Below are 25867 nucleotides of genomic sequence, written 5' to 3'. Positions count from 1 at the left end.
AAAAGTAATGAGAGTCACAGCTAGGTGAGTGGCAAGGGGAGGGGAGCAAAGGAAACAGATGTGAGCCATTGAGGAGGTAGATGCCTAGAGTTTGGCAAGTGGCTGAAGCCAATTCACATTTATTAAACTCCTCCTGTAAACAAGGTCCCATGCCCTTTAAGTGGGTTTAACTCCTGCCGTTGGCATCTGTTGTATGATATCTCTACTTGTGGGTTGGAGCCTACAAGTGGGTAGCATTGTAAAGATTTATTAAGCATTTATGAGGCATGGATGGAGGTTTATCAGAGAGAAGCAAAGTGGAATACTGGATAGAATGCAGGGCTGGATTCAAGTCTTGCCTGTGAAGCATAAATGGGATGTGACCCTGGATGAGTCTATTAACTTCTATGAATCTGATGGATTTCTAATGCTAGAGTTATATATGGGTTGCATCTACTTCCAGTGGAGGGCATACCTAGACTTACTGAACTTCTCAGAACCCTGGACAGCTCTCTGAGACTGAGTTGTAGAGGGAGTGCATTGGAAGAGTCAGAGACACAGAGGTAGAGATAAAAGACATAAATAATGAGAGAAACAAAAGCTAGTGCTTTTCTCACTGGGAACTCCCTATAGCCATGAAATCACAGGTCTGATCCTTTATATCGATATACATATAAATACATGTATTTTGTTCTTATATATTTTTGTTGAGGAAATTCCTTAATTGAGAATTCCCTATATCAATGAAAAATGGGGTCAACCACATACCATATATATAATATCTATTCATCAATCCATTTATACACTCACCCATTTATTACCTATTTCTATTATATGTAAGAATATATCATGTATACATATATGTGTATATATGTACACATATATATGTACAGACCCTATATACTATATATACAATATATATCCCTCCCATCTCTGACATTCTAAGGCCCCCTCTCCTCTCTGACATTCCATGTTCTAAGGGTCCTCACAGTCTTGACAGTCCTTGAGTTTTTGCCTACTTGTTTTGTTTTTATATTTGAGACTAGGCCTCCCAGTCTCATCCAGGATGAAGTACAGCATATGCTCATAGACTCAACCTACTGTGATCACCTCAGAAGTTCTGTCTAGACCTACTTCTGGTTTGTTCATCCCTCCTTAGGCAGCCTTATGGGACCCTGATAATGGGACCCATATTAGTGATAGATCTAGTGCAGGCAAATGATCAACTTTAATCCTACTGCAGTTCAGAACTCCCAATCCCAAGGAATCTACTAGCCTCAACCTCCCTGGTATCTGGGGTTACAAGCATGTACCACTAATCCCAGCTCCTCTAGGAGCTCCTAAGCCTCTTCTCTGTTCTCAGGCCCCTCCCAGGCCAGATATTTTGATGCTTCTTTTACAATAACAAGGCCAACCAATAATTATTTATTAAATTCCTTGATATGGCTAGCACTGTGGTAGGAATTGTTGAGGATACATCATTGCATTGAAGAGAAAGAACCTAGACAATTCAGAAAGAATCTAGATAAGCTTATGATGCTGTATAATCCAAACCTGGCCTATGTGGTAATGCCTGTAAACATGGTAGGAATCCCTTGGATGGTGACTTGAACCTCTGCTGGACTTGGCAAAGGAAGCCTTGTGTAAAAAAAATGGGTTATGAGCTAATGTTTAAAGGAAGTGTGGCATTCTAAGAACAGAAAAAGAGCTGGGCATTCCAAATGGGGACAACTGGTAAGGTTGGGTATTCCATATAGGGACAATTGCTAAAGTTGGGTATTCCAAATAGGGACAGTTACTAATGTTGGCTATTCCAGATGGGCACAATTGAAGTAGAGAAGGTAGGAAGAAAACTCCATTTGTGGAGGAGACAAGGAAGCAAATAACCAGGCCCAGCTAAAGTGTTGGAGAAGAACAAGAGAATAGGTCAGAAAGAATCAGTTAAGAACATTACTTAAGAGCCATGGGTTCTTACCCTTGGATCCACAGATCCCCATAGAGTCTGCAGGTAGATTTTGGAGGTCCATGAACTTGCATGGGAAAAATATTACGCTTCTATTTTCAGTGACTTCTAACTGAAATTTAGTGTTTCCTTGAATTATGAATTTTTAAAAAATGATTCTGATTCTGGGAAGGGACCTATTCAGAAGATTGCTGTAAGGGTCCTTGACACACACACAAAAAAAAAAGATTTAGAAGCCTTACTTAAAAGAATGCCAAACAAGAACAGGTAGGTCCCACAGTGGAAAGAATACCAGCTCTGGAGTCAGGAGGACCTGAGTTTAAATCCAGCCTCAGACACTTACTGTGTAACCCAGGGTAAGTCACTTAATCCCCATTGCCTTTCTACCCCCTTCAAAAAAAAGTTCCAGACTTGGGGTCAGGCATTCACATCCCACCTCTGACGCTTACTACATCTGTGACCTTGGACAAGTCACGTAACTTGGGAACCTCAGTTTCCTCATCTGTAAAATGGGGATAATAATTACTTGCAGCTTTTAAGTTTGGGAGGTTCACATGAGGTTCACATGTGTATAATGAGGAATAGTTGAAACTACTTAATTGTTACATAATTGTAAATAATAATTGTAAACCTTAAACCACTATGTAAGTGGGTTTGTTTTGTGGGATGAGTGGGATCTGAACAATCTGTGATTTCACCAATATAGTGGGGAAATTTCCTCAACTGAAGCTAAATCAGCAATTTTATTCTGTAATTCTGTAATAATCAGTAATTATATTGTCTCACAGACAATATAATTGGTTTGTTGATGTGCCCAAAGTCATACAACTAGCTAGAAAGGGAGAGAGGCAGGATTTGAACCAAGGGCTTTCTGACTCTTGATTTCCCATTCTGCTTTTTCACCCTAACATTACCATTACACTCATTAATGCTCTAGCTTTGAGGCACAACCGAGGTGGTTGTTGGCCATAGTAGGCAGGACGTTTGGTCCAGACATAAGACATCACTGGCATCGACAACTCCCAGTGTGGATATTTCCTCTTCCATCTCTTATCATTTTAACCCTAGAGACCATAAGACCTGACACCCTTTGAACAGGGCCACATAGATAGTACCTAGCAGCAGCAGGATTTGAACCCAGATCATCCTGGTGCTCTATCCATTATACCACACTGCCACTCTGGGCTGGATGTATTGACTAGAGAACTTTGGTTTTTGAAAAATAGATGCAACTTGTAACTCAGAGCCTTTGTTGAGAGTCTCCAAGGACTCTGCTCTAGCTAACCAGGACTGCTGTCCACCTCCAAACTTTGCTATCATGATGAGCCTTCCTCTACGTAGAAGGCCCTTCTCTCTTTGTCTGTTTTATGCCTAACTATCCTAACTAGCCCAGTGCAAATGGCCTCTCTTCTGTGAAGACATCACTGATCTTTCCTCTTCCTGAAAGGCTTCCTATTAATTCTCACACTTTGTGGTGTACCTCCTTAATTCACTTATTTTATAAGGTTGAGTATAAGAATTATGTGTTTGTGTCTTATTCCCTTACTAGACTGAGCTCCATGGAAGCAGGAACTTAGTCTTTTTATTCTGCAACCCCCTCCCCATAATAGTCACCTGATTAAATGTTGGTTGAATGAATGAATGAATGAGACATTCTCTGAGAGCAGGATTCCTTTTTTTAAAAAAAAAATTGAATGAATGAATTTGAATGAATAAATGATACATAACACTCCATGAGCAGAATTACTTTTTAGTCAAATCTGAATGAATGAATGAATGAATGAATGAATGAACAAATGAATATAAAGGATACCTAATATTCTGGGAGCAAAATTCCTTCTTGAAAAACTTTGAATGAATGAATGAATGAATGTGAATGAATAAATGACAAATTTAGGGAAATTATGAGGGAACAGTACTCATTTTTTAAAAAGTTTGAATGAATGAATGAGATAAAATCCTTTGAGAACAGAGCTCTTTTAAACAAAGTCTGAAAGAATGTGAATGAATGATACATGACATTCCGAGAGCAGTACTCCTTTCTAGTGATCTGAATGAATGAATGAACAAAATGGAGATGCTACAGCTTTTCTAGTTGACATTACCCTGCAATCTCAGAAAATCCTAGGCTAAAACCTGCCACTTTGGCTGACCAGAACTTATCTCCACCAGGGAGCATGGAAAGGACTTAAGTAAAGCACATGTTCCAGAGGGAGGGATCTCCGAGGATTTAAGAACTGATTCCTTTTGTCTATTTTTACTCTGGTGTGTCTTTAGGGAAGGGTAGGGGGATGCACAAAGGAGGAGAGCTGGGAAAAGCACTCCAGGGTTTATGCCAATGGAGAAGGTGATCTGGGACATTCATAAAGCATTATCTGTGAATTTTCCTGCTGGAATTAAAATATGTGTTTCTTGCTTCTTGCACAATGTGTATGTGTGTGTGTTTGTGTTTGTGTGTGCACATGTGTGCACATCCAGGTCTCTGTGTGCATTAGTCTAGATAGAGATGTAGACATACACACATACAGATGGGTGATCAGGCCAGCACTCTCCTTGTTAAGGGTCTGTTAGCATTTTATTATTATTAAATATTTATACGGTGCTTGTAAAGTGTACATGGCGCTTTTCAATAAATAAAATTATGCCAGATAATTGAAGTCCCTGCTCTCAAGAGCTGACATACTAAACCCTGGAAAGCGAGCTCTGTGAGAACACAGACATTCACAGTAGATCCAAGGGGAACACAGTTCTGGAAATGAAATGGGGGCTCCAATGAGTGGCTAGCTAGCCATTAAGGAGCTGGAAGATGGGTGTGTGGATGCCCGTAGCATCCATTGAATGGTAGCTTCTGTATCTGGAGAATGATATGAAAAGGTCAAGTGCCTAGCTTGGTGGATCTTGGGGAGCGAGAAGAAGGATTGGGGCTGGGGGTAGGATGAAGTGTGGAAGCTGCATGGACAGACCCAAAAAGGAAGAGAAATTTGAAATGGGAAAACAAGGAAGGGGGACAGCACTGCATTTGTAGTCCAAAGATCTGAGTTCAACTCCTGGCTGTGGTCCTTAACCAGTTGCATGTGACTTTGGAGAAACCACTGCAGTCCTTGGGTCTCAGCATCTTCATCTGTAAAATGAAGGACATAAAGTAGATAGAGCATCTTCTGTTTTGTTTTTGTTTTGTTTCTTTTATGATGAAGTATTATTTAACTTGGGTTTGAGGGAGTGGGTGTGAAGAAGTTGCTACCAGCTCCAGCCTAAGGGGAAATTATTTTTCCCGATTTTTTCAGTGAAACACTGTTCTAAACTCTTTGGTGCCAGCGGTTTTCGAGGCTTCTGGGGCTGTCATTGGATGTTATACTGGGGGGGAAAACCCTGCCTGTTCCCTGTGCTAACGGATCAAATCGCCCAGGCACACACACGTGAACATGGTAGGTTTCTGCTTTTTCTCTGCTTCTTTGTACCCGACTAAGTCAAGCGTAACTTTGCTTTTGGAGAGGGCGCTCGGGTAAGCACGCTCTTATTTAGGCCTGCCTTCCAACCCAACTCAACCCAATGGAGCTGGAGCAGCTCAGCTTGGAAGGGCTTAAAAGCTGCTGGTGCCGGGGAATTTGGCTGCTGTCTCTGCATGGTGATATTTTGGGCTACACACATCCTTATTAGCATGGTAATAGCTCCAAGGTCCTGATTCATTATCCAGCCCTACTCTGTAGATTGATGCAATGGAACTTAATGGGTCCATATGAGCCATTTGGGCTTGTTGAATAAACAAGGCTCATTCTGAAAAATTGGGTAAATATGTGTTTATGCAGAAGATCATTACCCTTCCGGGCTAGCAGGTAGCTAATTTCAGTACCCCGGGCTGTTAACTTGAGAGGGGCCAGGCCCTGCATCACATGAATTCACAGGCGCCCTTTGCTTGCTTCCCTATTATGCTAAATATCTGGACAGTTTGGCCCGACAGCATTGTGAATTGTTGTTTGTTGTAGTTTAGTCATTTTTCAGTCGTGTCCGACTCTCTGTGACCCCATTTGGATTTTCTTGGCAGAGATACTGGAGTGGTTTGCCATTTCATTCTCCAGTTCATTTTACAGATGAGGACCTGAGGCAAATAGGGGTTAAGTGACTTGCCCAGGGTCACACAGCTAGTTAGTATGACACATAAATATTGTTTCAGAATCCGGATGACCTGTTAGCTAGCCCATAGCATTTTCTCTTCTGTGTTCTCTAGCAGCGCTTCTTAAACTGTGGGTCATGGCCTCATTTGGGGTCAATGAAGGGGTCTCAAGTGGGAAAAGCTTAAGGAGTCCTGCTAAGTATTACTCATTCCCCTTATCCCTGCACTCACATGAATCTCTGTCACCACTTTCCCCAGCCTCCTCCTTGGGTTCACTGCCTCTAGTTTCTCCTCTATCCTTCTAGCATCTGCCCAACTGATCATTTCAAAAGTCCAGGTGTGATTGCATCCTTTCCCTAAGTAGCTTCCATAGCTCCTGGCATTAAAAACCCCTCACAACCTGGCTCTAGTCTATCTCTCGAGGCTTACTGCGTACCACTCCCCCTCACATCCTCACACATCCATCATAGCCAGGGTCCTACTTCCTTGCACATAGATTTCATCTCCCACCTCTGAACCTTTGTTCTGGCTGTCTTCCATGCCTGATGTACTCTCCCTCTTTGCCCCTTGAATCCCTCTAATGCTCAGCTCAGGGACTGCTTCTCACAGAAGGCCTTTCCTGATTCTCCCAGTTCATAGGATCATAGACTTAGAGATTTGAAGGCACCTTGGAAATCACCAAGTCCAATTCCTTCATTTGACAGGTAAGGAAATCAAGGCACAGAGAGGTTAAGGGACTTACCCAGGGAGGATCATAGAATTAGAACTAGAAAAGACCTTAGGGGACATCCAGTCCAACTCCTCTAATAAAACAGGAAACTGAGGCACAGCAGTTAAGTGACTTGCCCCAAGTCACTCAGTAATAGTCACAGACAGGATTTGAACTTGGGTCTTTCTGACTCCAAGGCCAGTGCATTATCTGCCATATCACCTTATTTCCTTTGTATGCAATAATGGTTCACATTTCTATAGAATATTTCTATTCTTTCTATAGATCAGGTTTAAACTCTGATCCTGTGAGGTTGAACATTTGCTCAGTTAGCACCCATCCACAGAGAAGAGACTAGAACCCTGATCTTGTGATTCCTGGCCCAGGGCTCTTCCCACTGTAAGGCCAGTGGGCAGAGGTCATGGTCATAGATCATAGGGTTGTAGCCCTAAAACTGGAAGATATCTCAGAGGTCATCAAGTCCAACTCACTCACTTTACAGAAGAGGTAGATGTCAGAGAAAGTCAAAATGATTTGCCCAAGGTGATAGGGGTAAGATTTGAACCCGGTCCTTCTTCCACTAAGACTTGCCAGCTTCTCTTGGTACTATTGCTGTAGGCAGCACATGTTCCTAAGACTCAGTCACACCCATCCCAAGCTTTCTGGCTTGGGCCTCAAAGAGTCTATACCTCCTCAGAACTGACTGCCTTCAAACATTGACACAAACCAGCCATCTCCCGGCAGTCTTAAATCCAGGTCCATGGTTTGATTCTTTGGTCCTCCTGTAGAAACCAGTACCCTCACCCTTTGATCATCATCTTCCTCTATGTGACCAAACTGCCCTTGTTTATCTTGGTTCTCCTGGCCTTAACTACGTGTCATCCTCACATGGTGTGTGGACAGCACTTCTTTCTTCCCCATCCCTTCTCTTCCCCCCTTCTTTCCTAGCAGCCCTGGTCAGGACACTGCCAAGCACTAAGGAAAAAGTGGAGTGAACCAACCCCCTTTGCCTGGTGGAGAAGCTAGCAGCCCAGAGAGAAAGGCTGTCCTCTCTGCAGTCCCTTAGAAAGTCATTGGCACTGTGGGGGATGGCAAAAGCCCTAGAGCTGGGGACACAGGGCCGGAGTTTGAATTCCAGCTTGGCTGCTTGTTAGCATCATGAATCACCTCTCTGGGTCTGATCTGTCAGATGGGGCTGACGTGGTTGTGGTGAGGATTAAATGAGGTAATATATGGAGTATGTAAAGAACTGAGCCAAATTTAGAGCACTGTGTTAATGTTAGCTAAAATCTTCACTAGTTGTTAGCTCATGATCGTAACATCAGAACTCACTAGCTGTATGACCCTGAGTAAGTCACTTCTCTGGGCCTCAGTTTCCTCATGTGTGAAATAGGAATAATCAGACTTATCTTATAGAATGCTACTCTCTAGAATTGTATGAAGTATTTTCAACTATAGATTAAAGCTGAAAGATACCTCATCCAAAAGGTCATCTCATCAGTCCCTTTATTTCATAAAAATGATTTTTTCTGGTTGGTATTTTTTCTTCCTCCCTTTTCCCCTTCCCTACTGAAAAAAGAAAAAGAAAACCCTGGTAACAAACACGAATAGGTAAGCAAAACAAATTCCCATGTTGGTTATATGCAAAAAAACTTGTGTCTCATTCTACATCTTGAGTTCATCATCTCTGTCAGGAGCTGGGTGGCAACACTTCATCTTCAGGTCTCTAGAATCATGGGTGGTCACCTCACTCATCAGAATCCTCAGGTCTTTCAAAGTTGTTTGTCTTTACAGTAGTGTCATTGTATAAATTGTTTCCTGGTTCTGTTCACTTCTGTTAATCCATTCATACTAATCTTCCTGGGTTTCTCTAAAACTCTCCCTTTAATCAGTTCTTATATTCCATTACATTCATATACCATAAGTGATTCAGCCGTTCCCCAACTGGTAGGCACTCTCTCAGTTTCCAGTTCCTTACCCTTCCAAAAAACAAACCAACTCCAGAGCCTGCTATAAATATTTTTGTACAGGTGGCTCCTTTTCCTCTTTTTTTGATCTCTTTGGGGTATAGGCCTAGTTTTGGTATCTCTGGATCAAAGGGATACACATGCCTTTTGAGGAATAATTCCAAATTATTTTCCAGAATGACTTGAACAAAAGGGTTCACCACAGTCCTTCCAGCAATTATCATTTTCCTCTTTTTTTGGTTTTGGTAGTCTGATGGCTGTGAGGTAAAACCTCAGAGTTGCTTTAATTTGTATTTTTCTCATTATCGATAACTTGGACCATTTTTTCCGCACATAACTTTTAATAGTGTAGATTTCTTTCTCATATTATATGTTAAAGACACTACAGCCCTGGAGGTGAAGGGATTTGCCTAAGGTCACTCAGTTAGTCAGTGTCAGAGCCATATCATTTGACTCCAGAGCTGGGGATCTTGCCCCTGACATCTTCCTTAGACCATCCACCCCATGCTAATAACACCATCATGCTGCAGTCCAGAGAACGCTAGCTCTTGAACCAGAGGAATTGGCTTCAAATTTTAACTCTACCCACTCATGTGACCTTAGGCAAGTCATTTTCCCTTCTGGGGCCTCAATTCTCTCTTTTGGAGGGTTGAAATGGATGGCTTTTGCAGTACCTTCCAGCTGTTGATCTATAATGTTATCCCATATATCTCTGGACCCCATTTTTCTTATCTTCAAATGAGAAGGTTGGAATCAATGGTTTTTAAGGTTCCTGTTAGCTGTAAGTCACCTTACTTCCCTGGACCTCAGTTTCCTCATCTGTAAAATGTAGGAGTTAGGCTAGTTATTCTCTGAGATCTCTTTCAGATGTAAATCTGAACTCTCTGACCCTCAGTCTCCTTATCTATAACATTTAGGGGGTGGGCTGGATGTTCCCAAGATTTTCCTTCTGGTTCCAGATTTAGAGTCCTGTGCCTTTATAAACACCCTTAGACACTTGTTCAGACTTGCCTCTCTTTTCTCCTTTGCTTTCCCTACATGACTAGTCCATCTCCTTTCCTACTCCTACGCCTCCTGGACAATGTCTTCCAGGCAACTTAGTCCATTTTACAAAAGGGATCTACATGCCAGGCTAGGCTGCATGTCCCTCAAGGCATGGTGCACCCGCTGTTATTCAGCACAATTCTTTCCTCCCTCTTTGTCTCAGTGCTTAATCAATTCTGTCAGAAGGAGGGGGAAGTTAGTTTTGCATATGCAATTTATAGGACATCGACATTACTTTCTCTGATTTTTCCTAAGCTGCTTCTTGGCTTTTTTCTTTGAAGAGGGTGTGGACAGGAGGGGTATATATCATGGGGTAAACTTATACACACAGAAACACGATACATATCCCCAAAATAACTCTGGCAATATGGTGGAAAAAATACTTTCCACAGATTATGAGTGTGAGTATGCATGTGGGTATGTGGGTGTGTATATGCATATATATATATATACACATATATATATACACACACATATATAAATGGGTATATGCATGTGGATATATACACACACACACACATATGTGTGTGTGTGTATCTATGTATGAGTCTGCAAAAGACTGCCTGGTTTTCCCTGTTTTAAAGAAACCTGTCAGGCAGCGCAGTAACGCTATGTGAGGCATCACACCATGAGATTGTTGGCCCATAGAGAACAGTCAGTCTTTTCTGAAAAGCCATTCACAGAAGGTTCCTGATCGCTCATTTTACTATATTTTTCTTGAGTATGATAGAGGGATGCCATTTCCTGAAGCTTGGAAATAAATGAAAGGTTTCTTGGACCTCAATGGCTATGTGTATTGCATTGGAAAAATCTGTGGGTTTAAAATCAAAGAACCTGGGCTTGAATCCTTGAAATCAATTGCATGACATGGGAGATAACTGGCACAGGACTGCCCAGCATGGCATGCCAACATCAAAGAAGGCTCTGTGCTCTATGAGTGAAGTAGAATCCCAGTAGCTCAAAAGACATGTGAGATACACAAATTTAGAGACATCTCCACTCCAAATATTCATGTGGACTATTTGTGCCTGACCTGTGGTAGAGACTTCTGAGCTCCTATTGTTCAGCCACAGTTGGACATACCATACTTGACTCTAATATAGTGATGTCATTGTTATCCTCTTTAAGAGTAAAGGGCAACAACCAAGTCACCTAAACCCTGTGTGGCCTTGGTCAAGTCACTTGAATTCTTTGGGACTGAGTTCCCTCATCTGGACAATGACAGGGTTTATACTAGATGACTTCTGAAGGCCTTTTATCTCCAGATCTATGATTATGTGATCCATCCATGCTCACTTCTCCTTCCTGGAGTTTTATCCATGTCTTTCACCACCCAGCCTCTTGGGTGCCTTTCTCTGGGTCTCATGCCTGGATCATCACCAGTCTATCCTACTCTTCCCCCTTTCTACCTGCTTCACTATAACTTGATTCTAGCATAGTGATGTCATTTTGGTCCTCTTCTAGAATGAATGACAACAATCACCACCAATGCTTCCTTAATATCATTAATCTCAAGCTGTCATAGATTTAGAAGTCATTCCCTTTACAGATTAGGAAATAGACCTAAAAAAGTGAAAGTCATAGATCTAGAGCTAAAAGGTAAATTAAAGATCATCAGATCCAATACTCTTATTTTGTAGATGAAGAAACTAGACCTAGAGAGGTTAAATGACTCGTCCAAGGTCATGCCACTAGAACATATCTAAGGCAGCATTCTAAACCCAGAGTTTCCTGATACCAGCTTCTCCATTCACTATCCCACTTGCCACCATCTGGTCAGCACTCACTCTCCACATGAAAAGAGATATCTCTTGGTCTTTCCCTGCTCCAGCCCATGTGACCTCCTACAATCATAGGAGGAGGGGTTCCCTGGCCAGGGTTCTGAGGAGACTGCTCACCCCCACCATTCTTGGTAACACTGAAGTGTGGGCTAAAAGCCACTTTACAGGAAAAGGTAGATGAACTTGGGCTCCTTTGTGGATAGGTAGAGGACTCTGGGCACTGAGAGCCAGCTGCATTGATTTCTGTCTGGTTTTCTTGGAAGTCAGGATGGAAAATATTTAAGCCATGTAAACATGAGCTCTTGACCTGGTGTGTGAGAGAAGGAGCAGCCAGACCTGGAGCCCCCATGCATGTCTGCAGTGACTGCCTTTCCCTCCTAAAGCATACTCGGGGTATCCCAGGCTACAGACATCACCCTCTATCATACCCAGCACATCTGTATTTTCTTCTGTGTCCCGAGGAGGCAGGAAAGAGGTGAGTGATCATTCCAAGGCAGAGGCAGCCAGAGGAGTCTTTACTGCTGACGCACCCCCTGGTTGATGTTAGTGTGAGTTTAAAAATGGTTGATTCCCAAGTAAACTTTGCAAAGAGCTGTTCCTTCTGGGTTAGCACTCATACTCCCAAGCAGACCTCCCTGTCAAGATAGGGGACTTTCTTAACCCCCTTTAATTCTAATGCTTTGACTCTGTTGCTTATTTTCCATTTTTCCTGAATATATATATATATACACACACACACACACATAAATGTATATATATGTGTATATATAACACATTACATATATGATATATGTATGTAACTAAGTTGTTTTCATGTAGTCTCCCCCATCAGACTGTGAGCTCTTTGAAAGCTGGGATTGTCTTTTGCCTTTCTTTGTATCCCAATGACTGTTGATTGACTGATATGATGCTTGTGTTACTAGTATTAAATAATCACTTCTCCTTCCCTGACATTTTCTGTTCCTTCTCTCTTTCTATCAGTGTCTCTATGTATCTCTCTCTGTCTCTGCCTCTGTCTCTCTATCTCTGTCTCCCCTCCCTCCTTCTCTCTCTGTCTCTGTCTCTCTCTGTGTCTCTCCTTCCCTTCCTTCCTCCCTCCCCCTGCCACCTCACCATCTCCTCCCTTCTCCCTTCTCTCTCACCCCCCCCCCCCCCGTCTTTGCTCTTGCCTGGTCCCTGGCGCTGCCCAGCCGTCTCCCCTCTAGCATGCCGGGCAGAGGAAGTCTGGGAGATTGCCTCTTTGGAGAGCCCCGCTGTGAAAATACAGAGCAGACAGGATCAATATGATCGGGTCCAAGGGCCTTGGGGGATTATTTTGCTTTGAGGAGAGGTCAGGGGAGCTTCAGACTTATAAATATATTATTATTTAAGGGAAGATTCATTGTCGTCTTTACGGGTTCGCTCGGTGGCGTCAGCCTTTTCACATTGTGCCTTGGGGCTCCCTCCTCCAGCTAGGGGGATTGGAGCAGCCAAGCCGCTGGATGCTGCCGGCAGCTCGAGCATTTTCATTAAGTGGCAGGTTAGAAGGATGTGGTTGTTGGCAGCTTTGGCACAGCAGTCAGGCATGATTAGGGAAACCCTTTAGTACTGAGGCTTTCCAGCCGCCTCAGAGCAGAGGCAGATTTCAGCTGGAGGCAAAGCTGAACTTCCTAACAGTCAGAACTGAGCTGTCCACGAGTAAATGGGCATGGTCAGAACTGAGCTGTCCTCAAATAAATGGGCACCATCACAACTGAATGTTCGTGGGCAGAATCGGCCATCTTGGGAGGTGAAGGACTCCCTACTCACAGTGGCCTTTAGGCAAAACATGGTATATTAGATCTGAAGCCAGAAGAGATCTTAGAAGTCATCCCATCTAACTGATCCCCTCCTTATCTCAAACTCCCTAAGTTTCTTGAGGGTAAGGACTGTCTTATTTTTGTCACTGTATTTCCAAGGCTTACTACAGTGCCTGGCACAAAAGAACTGCTTAAGAAATGGTCATTGATTTATCATTTGATTTTTATAGATAAGGAAACTGAGGCCCAAATGACTTGTCCAAAGTCACACAGATAGTAAGTGGCAATGGCACTATTTGAAGCCAGGGCCTCTGAATTCAAATCCAGTACCCTGTTGTTCTCTATACTGTTTTGCTGGAGGCAGCTAGGTGGTACAGTAGATAGAACATAGGCCCTGGAGACAGGAAAACCTGAGTTCAAATCTGGCCTCAGACACTTATTACTGTCTGGTTTCACTTCTGTTTGCCTCAGTTTCCTTTTCTGTAAAATGAGAATAATAACCTCTTAGGGTTGTTGTAAGGAGATGATTGTAAAGCACTTAGCACAGTACCTGGCACACAGTAGGCTCTATATAAATTTTAGCCATTGTTATGATAGCTATTACTTAACCTCTGTTTGCCTCAGTTTCCTCATTTGTAAACTGAGGATAATAATAGCACTTACCTCCCAGGATTGTTATGAAGATCAAAGGAAATAATTATTGGAAAGCACTTAGCACAGACTGGCACCTAGTAGGCTCTATATAGATGTTCACTCTCATTAGCTGTTACGATGATGATTTTCTTGAGGTTCACTGATCAGGGATGCCATGTCATGGAAGGGATTGTGTGAGAGACAGGTTGAACCTGATCACCTAGGAAGTCCCTTTCAGCTCCAAGAGCTTCTGATTCTATGATTATAAATCTCAAGTTGGGAGGGGTCATCTAGTCCAACCCCCTTATTTTACATGTGGGGAGACTGAGGCCCAGAGAAGTAAGGTTTTTTGTTCAAGGCACATAGGTAGTAAGTAATCTGTTCATCTTCTGCAGTGGAAAAGTCCTTGGCTCCTTGCTGGCACATCAAGGAACACTGAGGCAGTCCATCTCAGTTGCTTGTTTAGGACCTCTGGATTACAGGAATTCCACAGATTTTTCCAACTCTGGGGTCCTAGGATAACATAGTAAGGCAGTAATGGAGAACCCAAGATCCACTTTCAGCCAATTTCTAATGATTCAAAATTGTTGATGCTCCACTCCTCCCCCGGTGATGATGAAGTATCCTCTCCTTTTCCTAAAGTAGGAAGGGTGAAGTTGAACACAGCCCTCCGAGCTTGGCTAACAGGGGATTGATGCATGCCCTTTATTGTGCTGATTGAAGCGTGACCTGTTTTCTGGCAGCCACTGGGGAGACTCCAGCCTTGGCATGTGTTTGGATTCAGACACAGACATTTGGCCTGTCTGAGGGTTTGTGGGTTCCAGCCAAAGTAGACAAAATCTTTAGACTTCAGGACAGTAGAGCTGATTTCACAGACAGAGTGCTGTACATGAAACCAGGAAGACCTGGTGTCAAAGCCCACCTCTGACACTTACTGACTGCGGACCATGGGCAAGTCGTTAAACCCCCTTGGCTCTTAGCATCCTCGTTTGTAAAATTAGGGGGTTTGACCAAATGGATCTGAAGGTCCCTTCTGGCTCTAAATCTATTGTCCTATGGCCCTAGACAAATCACTCATTGGCTTTTAGTCTCATTTTTCTCATCTGTAAAATGGGGAGAACCATGCTCAAGTCTCTCTCATTGAGTTGTTTCAAGAATCGAATGGAATGATATCTGTAAAGATGTTTGCAACCCTAGAAGTGCTATAGAAATGCCAGCTGTGATGATGGTGATCATTATGCTGATGAAACAAGAAACTTCTGTCCACCGGCAGAAGGATTGCGACTGCTGTTATTATGCAAAGAGGAGGAGGGATAGAGGGATGATGAGGTGGTTTTCAGCAGCCTGGTTAGTCTGGGATGCAAATCATGCAAATCAGAGAGAATGGGAAATAAGACTGGAAGAATATGTTGGAAGTCAATTGTGGAAGACCTTAAAAACTGAAGTAAGAAGTTTGCACTTCATTTTAATGGCAACAGGGAGCCAGTGAAGACTTCTGAACAGGAGACCAACATAGTTAGACCTGTGCCTTAGGGACATCAATCCGGTAGCTTTAGAGAAGGGAGAGACTGGAAGCAGGGCGATTCATTGGGAAGCTGTCCTAGTAAGTAATCCAGGTGAGAAGTGATGAGGGTCTAGGTGAGGGCAGTAACTTGTGGGAGTGAACCAAGGGAAGAGATACCGGGGAGGTAGAATTGCTGAGACTTGGTAAATGATTGTCTTTGAGGGATGAACGAGAAAAGGATGATTCCAGAATGACTTCCATGAAAACAGGAAAGTCATGAATAATGCTTGAAATTTGTGGATAACCTTTCTTTTCTTCTAAGGTCTCAAAACTTTGTAAAGACTGATCTGTTCTCCCATTTTATATGTTGTTGTTCAGTCGTGTCTGACTCATCGTGACCCTATTTGGGTTTTTTTTGACAATGATACTGGAGTGGTTTGCAATTTCCTTCTCTCCCTCACTATACAGATGAGGACACTAAGGCAAACAAGGTTAAGTAAGTTCTTAATGACTATTTGGGGTTTCCTTGGCAAAGGTACTGGAGTGGTTTGCCATTTCCTTCTCCAGCCCATTTTCAGGTGATGAGACTGAAGCAAACAGGGTTAAGTGACTTGACCTGTCTGAGGCCATATTTGAACTCAAGAAAGTGAGTCATCGTGACTTCAGGCCCAACATTCTATCCACTATGCCTCCTAACTGGCCCCCATTATGTGTAGGGAATAGCTAATATATGTATATATATTATAGAAAGAATTTTGGAACATCCTATATGTTATCTTCTTTGATAATCACAGCTCTGTGAGGGAGATAAACGTTATTATCTCCGTTTTGTGGATTATAGGACATATATATACACATATATGTCCTATATATATACATATACATATAGGACATACATATATATGAACACATATAATGTTCAGAGACATTAAGGTCACACATATACTATATATGCATATACATATATACATGTAGGACATATATATACATAAATATATATGAATATATATAATGTTCAGAGACATTAAGGGATGTGTCCAGGGTCACACAGCCAGGGAGTATGTAAAGTGGGATTTGAACCTTTCCTAACTCCAAGATCAGCACTATCCATTACACTGCTCTGTCCAAAAGGTCAGAACTTTTAAGGGCTCTGTCCCAGGCCACGCAGTCAATCAGTGGAAAGCCCCTGGGCTGAGATCCTCGTCTCTTTCGCTGGCAGACCTCTTACCTCAAAGTCTCACTTCCTTGATCCCTTTTCCCCTCCCAAATATAACTGGTGACACAGATTAGCAATTGAGTTTCAGACATGAGGAAATCGCTATTAAATTTTCTGCTCCTCCAGCAGTACTCTGAGGGTCCCACCAATCTCCTAGTTACCCAGATCCATGGCCTCGGTGTCATCCTTGAGTCCTTGCATTGATAGCCATCATACCCAATCTGTGTCAAATCTTGTCATTCCTGCCCTTACATCACATGCCCTATTCTGCCTCTGATACCCTCCCCAGCCCTAACTCAACCCCCACCCCCCATCCCCTCTCACCTAGATCATTATATTCTGTCTCCTTCTGTCAGGTCTTTCCCCACTTCTATCCATCCTCCACTCAGCTGCCACAAGTTGTTTTTCTCAACTGTAGGTCTGACCATGTTACTCCCCTACTCAATAAACTTTAGCAACTCCCTATCACCACTCCCCCAGATGAGATATAAAATCCTCAGTTTATCCTTCAAAGCCCTTCGTATTACATGCCTCCTTCCTACCTCTCTGGCCTTCTCTCTTTTTACCTTTGACCTCCTATGTTACCTTACTCCCCCCACATATCCTACGAACCAGCTCCAGGTACCTGACTTTGTTCAAACTCAGCTTAAGTTCCACCTTCCACTGGAGGCCTCTATCAATTCCTTCCTCTGCTGGCGGCTGATCCCTCTTGCAGGTATCTAGTTATTCACATGTTGTCTCTGCTCTTAGACCGTGTGCTCCTTGAGGGCAAGGACTGTATTTTTGCCTTTCTTTCTATCGCTGAGCTTAGCACAAGGCCTGGCCAATCATGGAGAAAAGAAAAGGACAAATATTTATTAAGCACCTACTATGTGCCAGCTGCCGTGCTAAGTGCTTTACAAATATTAGCTTATTGGATCCTCACAACGACCCCAAGAGATAGATGCTATTTTATTATCTCCATTGTACAGCTAAGGAAACTGAGGCAGAGAAAGGATGACTTGGCCAGGGGTCATCCTGGATTTGAACTCCAGTCTTCTTGCCACCAGGCCCAGTACACTATTCACTGTCCCACCTAAGAAGTTGATTGACTGAATATGTAAACTTCGGTGTTAAAATTTTTTCTTGTTTGCTTAACTTTTATTGTTTATTAGACCCCAAGACTACTAATTAGGCTTAATTCAAAGTCCAATTGCTCCAATGGACTTGAAAGAGACCAATGGACATTTAAATCCATGCCACAGAGAAGCATCAATTCAAAGAACTTCATTTCACTTCAACAGTTATTCTAAAAGTGTCTACTATGTGCCCAGCACCATGCTAGGTATTGAGACTCCAAAGATAAAAGTGAAAAAAATCCCTGCCCTCAAGAAGCTTCTCTTCTACCAAACGAAAATGCATCTGCAGAACTTTTTTTTCTTTTTTGGACTGGACTGTGATTTCCTTGTTGTGAGAACTTCCACCCAGCCAAGTAAATACCAGAGTATATTGAGAAAAAAATACTGAGTAGGGGTTTAGGGAGGTGGGTGGACAGATGCTCCATGTGTACAAATAAATACAGTATTCATTCAGAGTGAGAGAAAATCATTTCAGGGAGGTATCCTGAACAAAGTGGCACCTGAGTATTTTAGAGGAAACAGGGATTCCAAGAAGCAGAGAGAAAACATGTCCCTTTAACATAATACCTTTCCAGCAGGGCCATTTTTAAGAGGACATAAAATATTTGGATAAATGGTAGGGTCATTCCCCAAATGTTTGTACTGACCTATGCCTGTCTCCCCCAAGTATGCATGTGAGGGCATTCTCTCTCTCTCTCTCTCTCTCTCTCTCTCTCTCTCTCTCTCTCTCTCTCTCTCTCTCTCTCTTTCTCTCCCTCCCTCCCTCCCTCCCTCTCTCTCATTCCAGGAAAATAATTTATTAACTTGGCCATTAAAAGTCACCTCCCCCCTCTCCCAAGCATTACATACAGATGGTCCTTGGAGGCTGAGCCAGGAGACGGGGAAGGGAGCTGCTCTCCCTTAGACAGAGAGAGGAGAACACTTCTCCCCCCCACCCCAGTCCAAGGACTAGCATCATCTGAAGGCCTCGACAGACATGGGTAATGTATTCACAGTCATGACCCAGAGTGGCAGAGAGGGCTGAACCCTGTGGCCTCCAAGGACTGATGGGGCTGTGATATCGGCTTTAACCCACCAAGCTGCCCGGACCACTGAATAATTTACCATCTCTGGGCCCAGCCTGGTGCAGGTCATTGGAGTTCATGGGTTAATAACAGGTTTGGTTTTCGATGTCAGCATCTCCCTTGATAACATATGAAAGAATCCTATTCTGTTGATTAGATTTTGAAATGGATCAATTTTTAATCAGCAAAACACCTGACTCGCTCAATAAGAGTAACATCGGTGAGGCTGGATGTGGGCTCTCTTTATTTACCCAATTGTTTGTTTTTAGTCATACGCAAATTCCCACCCAGACCCCTCCTCCTTAGAGAAATTGACCAGATTATCCTTCTGGACTCAGATCGTATATTGTGTTTGATTCATCTACTGATTAGTTGGTAAATCCATGGTTCTCTTTAAGAGATAAGAGCCCTAGCTAAAGGTTTGATTTAGTCATCCATTTGTATTGATGGGAAAACATTTACTTAACCAATGAAGAAATTCTCCTTAATGTGAGAGCAAAGGGAAGAAGAAAAAGGGGGTAAAACCCATGGCTTACGGTGGGTCATGGGTGCCATGTTCACAAGAGGACAGATGGGTACCAGAACCACAAGATGTATAGGAAACTACTCTAGGTTCAGATTGGAAGACCTGGGCTTGAGATCCCCTTTTGGGGACCACTCATAGGCCAGTCATAGCCTCCCTGATCCTCATTTGTAAACTAAGGCAACTGACCTTAGATGGCCTTCCATCTCTCAATTTGTGATTCTGTGGTTCAAACCTTGCCTTGGGTACTTACCTCTGGGGGTTTGGACAACTCATTTAATCAATGGGTTGTCTCCTCTGTAAAGTGAGAAGATTCACTTACATGGGCTATCTCTTGCTTCTTGTAGCTCTGAAGCTGTGGTAGTAAGGATGAGGAATTTTTGTGTCTGGTGTATTTTTGTGCACCAAGCTCAGGACAGGTCACCCAAAATGCATTTTTGGTTGAGAGTGGGAGAGAGGACACAGGACGCCTGAGAGAGCTGGGGAAGCTGATGTGTGTTGGTGAGGGGAGCAGGGTTTGTGTTCATCCTTCATTGCTGAAGAAGACCACGCCATCAGAGAAATGATGATATGACATGCACATGACTTTGTTTTGAGTGAGGGAGGGCTATGCAAGGTCAGCAGGCTCACTTCTCCTCCCAGGGAGCAGGGTAGAGTAAAGGAGGAGACCATCCCAATCCACCATCTGGTAGCATTTTATTTTAATGAATGATTCTGGCAGCTTGACCCAATGAAAGGAAGACTTCCTAAACTGAGATCTATTCCAAAGTGGAATAGACTATCTTGGGAAGTAGTGGGTTCATCTAGAGTCAGAAGGGACCTCAGAGGCCATCTATCCAACCCCCTCCTTTTACAGATGAGGAAACTGAGGCCACAGAGGGGAGGTAATTCACTCATAGGTAGTTAGCATCAGAGGACCGTTAGAACCCTGTCCCTTTCTCCCCATACATAGCCTTATGCTCTTTCCATTGCAACAAGCCAAGGTGCTCATTAATGGCAAATCACTCCAGTATCTTTACCAAGAAAACCCCAAACAGGGGTCATGAAGAGTTAAACATGTCTGAAAACAATGGAACAGCAGCAGCAACAGAGATAGGGTAGAGAAAATTCTTGTTCAGATACAGGTTGAACTCAGATGGCCTTTGAGGTCCCTCAGATCTGAGATGCTGTGATTCTGCAAACTAGGCGCAAAGTGCCGTTATTTCTGTGCTGCTGACGGACTTCAAATTATGTCTCTCCATCTAAATTTGGCACCCTAGGTAACAGTCCTGGTTGCCCTGCCCTAGTTATGAGTCGAGCTTATCTTATTTAATCTTTCTCAATTCATGGAGGTTTTCAAGGAAGCCACCTTATCCATTCTACTTCAGACACATCTTATTTATCCATCCATTTCTCTCTATTTCTACTGATCCCATCCTAGTATGGGTCCTCATTACCACCCCCTAGGACCATTAACAAATAACCTTTTAACTGGTCTGCCTCTCTCTCCCTTCCCTGCTCCAGTTCATCCTTTATACTTACCGATGGAGCAATCTTTCTTCTGTATGGATTTAACTGTATAGCTCCTCTTCTCAGAAATGCCTCCCTCTTCCCCTCTGAGTGAAGTCAATGGACTTCAGTTAAGAACTCTTGCTCTAGAGGAATAGAGTAGAACCAGGCTGCAAAGGATTGTGGGTGACAAGCAGAAGAATGCCTCTTGATCCCAGAAGTAATAAGAAGCCACTAAAACTTCTTGAGCTGGGGAGCGCTATGGCCATGCCTATAATTTAGGACTATCAGCCTGGCAGCTGTCTTGGTTTGGTGGAAGGAGCATTAGATTAGGAGGCAGGATCCTGGGTGTTAGTCCAAATCCAAGACTTGTTAGGCATATTCTGTATGCTTTTGACCTTATTGTTGTTCAGTCCTGTCCAACACTTCATGACCCCATTTGGGGTTTCCTTGGCAGAGACACTGGTTTGCCATTTCCTTCTCTAGCTCATTTTACAGATGAGGAAACTGAGGTAAACAGGGTGAAGTGACTTGCCTAGGGTCACATAGCTAGTAAATGTCTGAGGTCAGGTTGGAACTCAGAAAGATGAAGTCTTTCTGACTCCAGACCCGGCACTCTAGCTTTATGTGCTAGATGCTCATAATAGCTAACATTCTTATAATGTGGTAACCTTTGCAAACAACTTTGTAAGTATTATCTTATTTGACCTTTATAGTATTTAGGGGAATTTATTTTTATCGCCATTTTATAGATGAAAAAACCAAGGCTCTTCACAGTTAAGAGACTCAAACTCAGTTCTTTGCTGACCTCAAATCCACTTTTCATTATAACATACTATCTTTACCTGGGTGCAACCTACTCTGTCTCCCCAGGCCTTTATATCCTGATCTGTAAAATAAAGTTGCTGAACTCAGTGGTCTCTGATGTCCTGTGTTGTTCAGACCTTCTGTAGCTTCTTTCTATGATTCTGTTTGCTCTTTGCTGCCCAGACTCATTCCAAGTACAACAGGCTTTTGGCAGAGGGACCTCAGGATTGCCAGGTGATGAAGACCAAGAACAGCATAGCCCCATCTTCCTAGTTGGAGCCCTGTCTTCATAGACATAGACAGTTCCAGTGAACTGTTGACTTTTCTTGGTAGTACTTCCATGGTAAAGAGCAAACCCAGCTGGGCAAGTCTGGGGAGCTTGAGTAAGGGAGATGAGAGTCAGCTTCCCACATCTGGGAAGGTCCCCTTCTCTGCTCCTACCCAACTGGCTGCTTCCGATTACAAGAGATTCATCTCGAAGTGTCCAGGTGAGTTGCTTTTGATCAATCTTCTCCCAAACATTTGGACGGCATGTTATTAGAAAGGTATCAGACATACCCAGGAGCTTCTTTAAAAAAAAGCCCACCCCACCCCTCTTCCGTCTACACTCCACAGACAGGCCATCAGCTATTATAGAAATGGTAAATAACAAACTACCCTACCTGGGAGTAAGTGGCCCAGTTTAATCAGAACATTCAAATATTTGGATGCTTACACTTTATATTTTTGTTAACTTGATTATGTAGCATTTGAAATACCTGTGAATGCTTTAAAAATGCCCGGTGATGAATTATTTGCAATTTCACAGGAAACTTCTATTTTAAAAACAAAATAATATGAAAGTTGCAGGGAAGGTTGTTTCGGCAGCAACTACACTGTATAATGAAACAGCTTGAGAGTTTGCCACATGCAAGATGAGCTGGCAGACAGGGTAGCTGTCAATCATCCCTCCCCCTCCCCCTGCTCTCCCCTGGAGATCTGGCCTCCTGGGCAGATTGGGTGGGTGGGAGGGTGAGGAGGAGTCTTAAAGCCCAAATGGGAAAAGAGCATTTATTCCTGGGAAGACCTGGGCTTGGTTTGAAGCCAAAGCAGACTCCATGAGTAACTGATTGAAGGAACCCTTTCCTCCCCAGGGTTGGGGGCCCCAATTCTAGTGGATATCTCAGTTCCTCTTTCGCATTCCCAATTCTGTCACCCTAGTTGTGGTTGGAATTAATGTTGAACTGTTTCAATTGTCCTGTAACTGGTCTCCTAGCTTCCAGTCTCATCTTGTTCCAGAGGTCCTAAAGTCTGCTGCCCAGTCCATCTTCATCTAATTGTATCGTTTCCTCACTCAAGCATTACTAATTGTTCCCCTATCCTGCAGTGAATTACATCTTCCATAATGTGGTCTCTGCTACCCCCAACTCAATCTTAGGGATGCAGTGTTGTTCAGTTGAAATAGCCACAGATTTAGAATCAGAGGGACTGGATTCTGATCTTAGTTTTTATCCCTTAGTAGCTGTGTGACTCTGAGCAGGTTATTTCATCTCCCTGGGTCTCAGTTTCCTCATCTGTAATGTGGCTGGGGTGGGGGCAAGGGGAAGAATGTTACTTAATGGCGTCCAAGGTCTATTCCACCTCTATAAGCTCTGATCCTCCATCCTCTACCTGTTCCCTGAGTGCTGGCCAAACTAGACCAGTCGTTGTTTCCTCCTTCTGAAGACCCCTTTTAGCTCTAAATCTTGTGATTCAAGGAAATACTACCTACCCTACAAGGCCTCTTGCAATCCTACTTTCTTCCTGAAGCCTCTTCTACATTTCTACCAACAGAAGTGCTTTATCCCACCTCCCATAGTATTTTCTATTCACTGTGTCCTACTTTTTGCATAGTTATTTGTAGCTCTCTTAACTATAAGCTTCCTGAGGTAGGGATCCTGACTTAGTGGTCTCTGCACCTCGACCACAGTATCACATACATAAGAGATACCCAGGAACTGCCTTTTCAATGGAATCTAATTCAGTAAACATTTAATAAGAGCCTAAAATGGATGTACTAGGAGCTGAGGATACAAAGAAACAAAGTAATCCCTGCCCTCAAGGAGCTCATGTTCTACTAGGAGAGGCTGTGCTATATGAAGATAAGTAACTACATTATATTGTAAACTGATACAAAGTAATACAAAGTTATATCAACCTTGTGTAGGAATCAGCCTCTGAGCTTTCCACAAGGCAGACAAGGAGTGAGTGCAGTCCTGGCATGCAGGACCTCTCATCCAGAGCATCGGAGGCGGGAGATGTAATTTCACACACTGAAAAACAGTTTGTGAACCAGTTTGACTAGAATTTAATTGGGTTTGCTAAAATCTCCTTGAGCCTTTGCACAAGCCTTTGCTGCCACCCTCATCAGGGAGGGTCCAGAGAATCAACAGAAAGGAAATAGGCCTATTGTACCAGAGTCAGGTTTAGGGCCTCTCTCTCTCTCTCTCTCTCTCTCTCTCTCTCTCTCTCTCTCTCCCTCTTCATATATATATATATGTATATGTGTATATATATATACATATATATATATGTATATACTCCCCTCCCTCCCCACTTCCCCACCACCTATCTCTGCCAGCCTGCCTCATTCTCCCTCTCCCCTCTCCCCCTTCCCCTCTCCATCACTCTCTGTCTCAGCCTCTCTCCCTCCCTCCCTCTCCTTCTAGCCCCCTCTCTCTCACTCTGTCTATGTCTCTGTTTCTCTTTCTTTTTCTCTCTCTGTCTCTCCCCTCCCTTTCTCTTCTCTCCCTTTCTCTTACTTTCTTCTTTCTCTCTCTCTTTCTCTCTGTCCTCTCTTTTCCTCTCCCTTTCTCCTCTCTCTTACTTTCTCCTTTCTCTCTTTTCTCTCTGGCATCCTGGGATTTGAGTGAATGGAAGGAGAGTACCAACCAGACACTGAAAACACTGGGCATGATTATTCATTTAATAGCAGGGGCTCTTTTCCACTTGGTGGGGCTTTGAGCAGGGAGAGGTTACATTCTCTTTCCAAGTAGCAACTCAAAAGAGCCTTGCTGGAGATGTGTTTAAAGGAGTGATGGAGTAACTGGGGAGAGTTGGGCATGGAGAAAACCTAGGCATTGAACAATTGAGTTCCCCAGCATTATTACAGTAACATAAGCCCAAGGGTTCTTTTAGCTAACCTGGAAGTAACACTGCCGGAAATAGGCTGCTCACTAATAGCCATGGTAATAGCTTATGGGCTCTTGCTCCTGTCAGCAGGAACGGACAATATATCAGGGTCTGTTGAAAACATTAGCAACATCAGAAGGTTAAATATTCATATTATATCATCCCTGGCATTTTTATTGTCATGAGAGCAATGGATGTCAGAAGTTCGTGGCTTAAAATTAAGTTTATTTCAATGATGGAATATGTGCCCATCTAACTAGCATCTGGTCCTTTAAAATATATATTATATATGTAATATACGTGTATATAAACAAATATACATGTGTACATATGTGTGTATATACATACACACATATATGAATATGTGTGTATATCTCTCCTCCATTCCTAAGGTGAATTATAAGAAAAACACTTTTTTAAACAACGGGAAAGGGGCCAACTGACCTGATTTTTAATAGAGTGGGCTTAATGGTATTGACTGAGATGATCAGCATTCATTGTCTTTTGGAGTTAATGAGGAGCTGTCCAATTTCTGTTGGCTAAGGAACCCTGGTTGCTATTCATGGCTTTTAAAAGAACTTGAACCCAGGTTGGCCTGACTCTGAAGCTGAGTCATATTCATTATGCCTTGGGTAGGTCAGATATCCTTGTAGAAAAGTCAATTCATTCAGCAAACACTTCTTAACTTCCTACTGTATACAAATGCATTGTTAGGTTTTAGGGATTCAGGGGTAAAAATGGAATAATCTCTGCTATCAAAAAGCTTACATGATATTGGGAGATTTACAATATGTGTGTATGAGTAAGGCTGCAGTGGTGCAGTGGAAAGAGTATTGCCTCTGGAGTCAGAGGAACTGAGATCAAATTCTGCTTGGACCGGAGTGACTTTGGATAAGTCACTGAACATTCTTAGGTCTCAAGTGAAGATAAGGATGATGGTCTCTGAGATGCTTTTCAGCTCTGGATCTCTGATCTAAGTAAACAAAAGGTATACATAAAGTAGTAAAAAGTAATTTTAAGAGTGCAAATAAC

At 42.9% G+C, this 25867-nt stretch overlaps 1 protein-coding gene across 4 annotated transcripts in view; it reads left to right on the top strand.

Moving 5' to 3' along the window:
- The window catches only part of CUX2 (cut like homeobox 2), a 366464-nt gene that overhangs the window by 32073 nt on the left and 308524 nt on the right, over window positions 1-25867 (top strand). The window contains exon 2 of one of the 4 annotated variants that reach the window (XM_072600461.1): window positions 5227-5367. The exons of 2 other annotated variants lie outside the window; for them this stretch is intronic. In XM_072600461.1, coding sequence (XP_072456562.1) covers window positions 5365-5367 — 3 coding nt within the window. In that variant the 5' untranslated portion in view covers window positions 5227-5364. Of the gene's footprint in view, window positions 1-1021; window positions 5368-25867 lie in introns of those variants that run through there. One more of the 4 variants, XM_072600462.1, reaches the window with a different exon arrangement.

This window comes from Notamacropus eugenii, chromosome 4 (assembly GCF_028372415.1).
Source record: "Notamacropus eugenii isolate mMacEug1 chromosome 4, mMacEug1.pri_v2, whole genome shotgun sequence".
NCBI classification, from domain to species: Eukaryota; Metazoa; Chordata; class Mammalia; order Diprotodontia; family Macropodidae; genus Notamacropus; species Notamacropus eugenii.
This window is presented reverse-complemented; position numbering and strand designations above follow the sequence as displayed.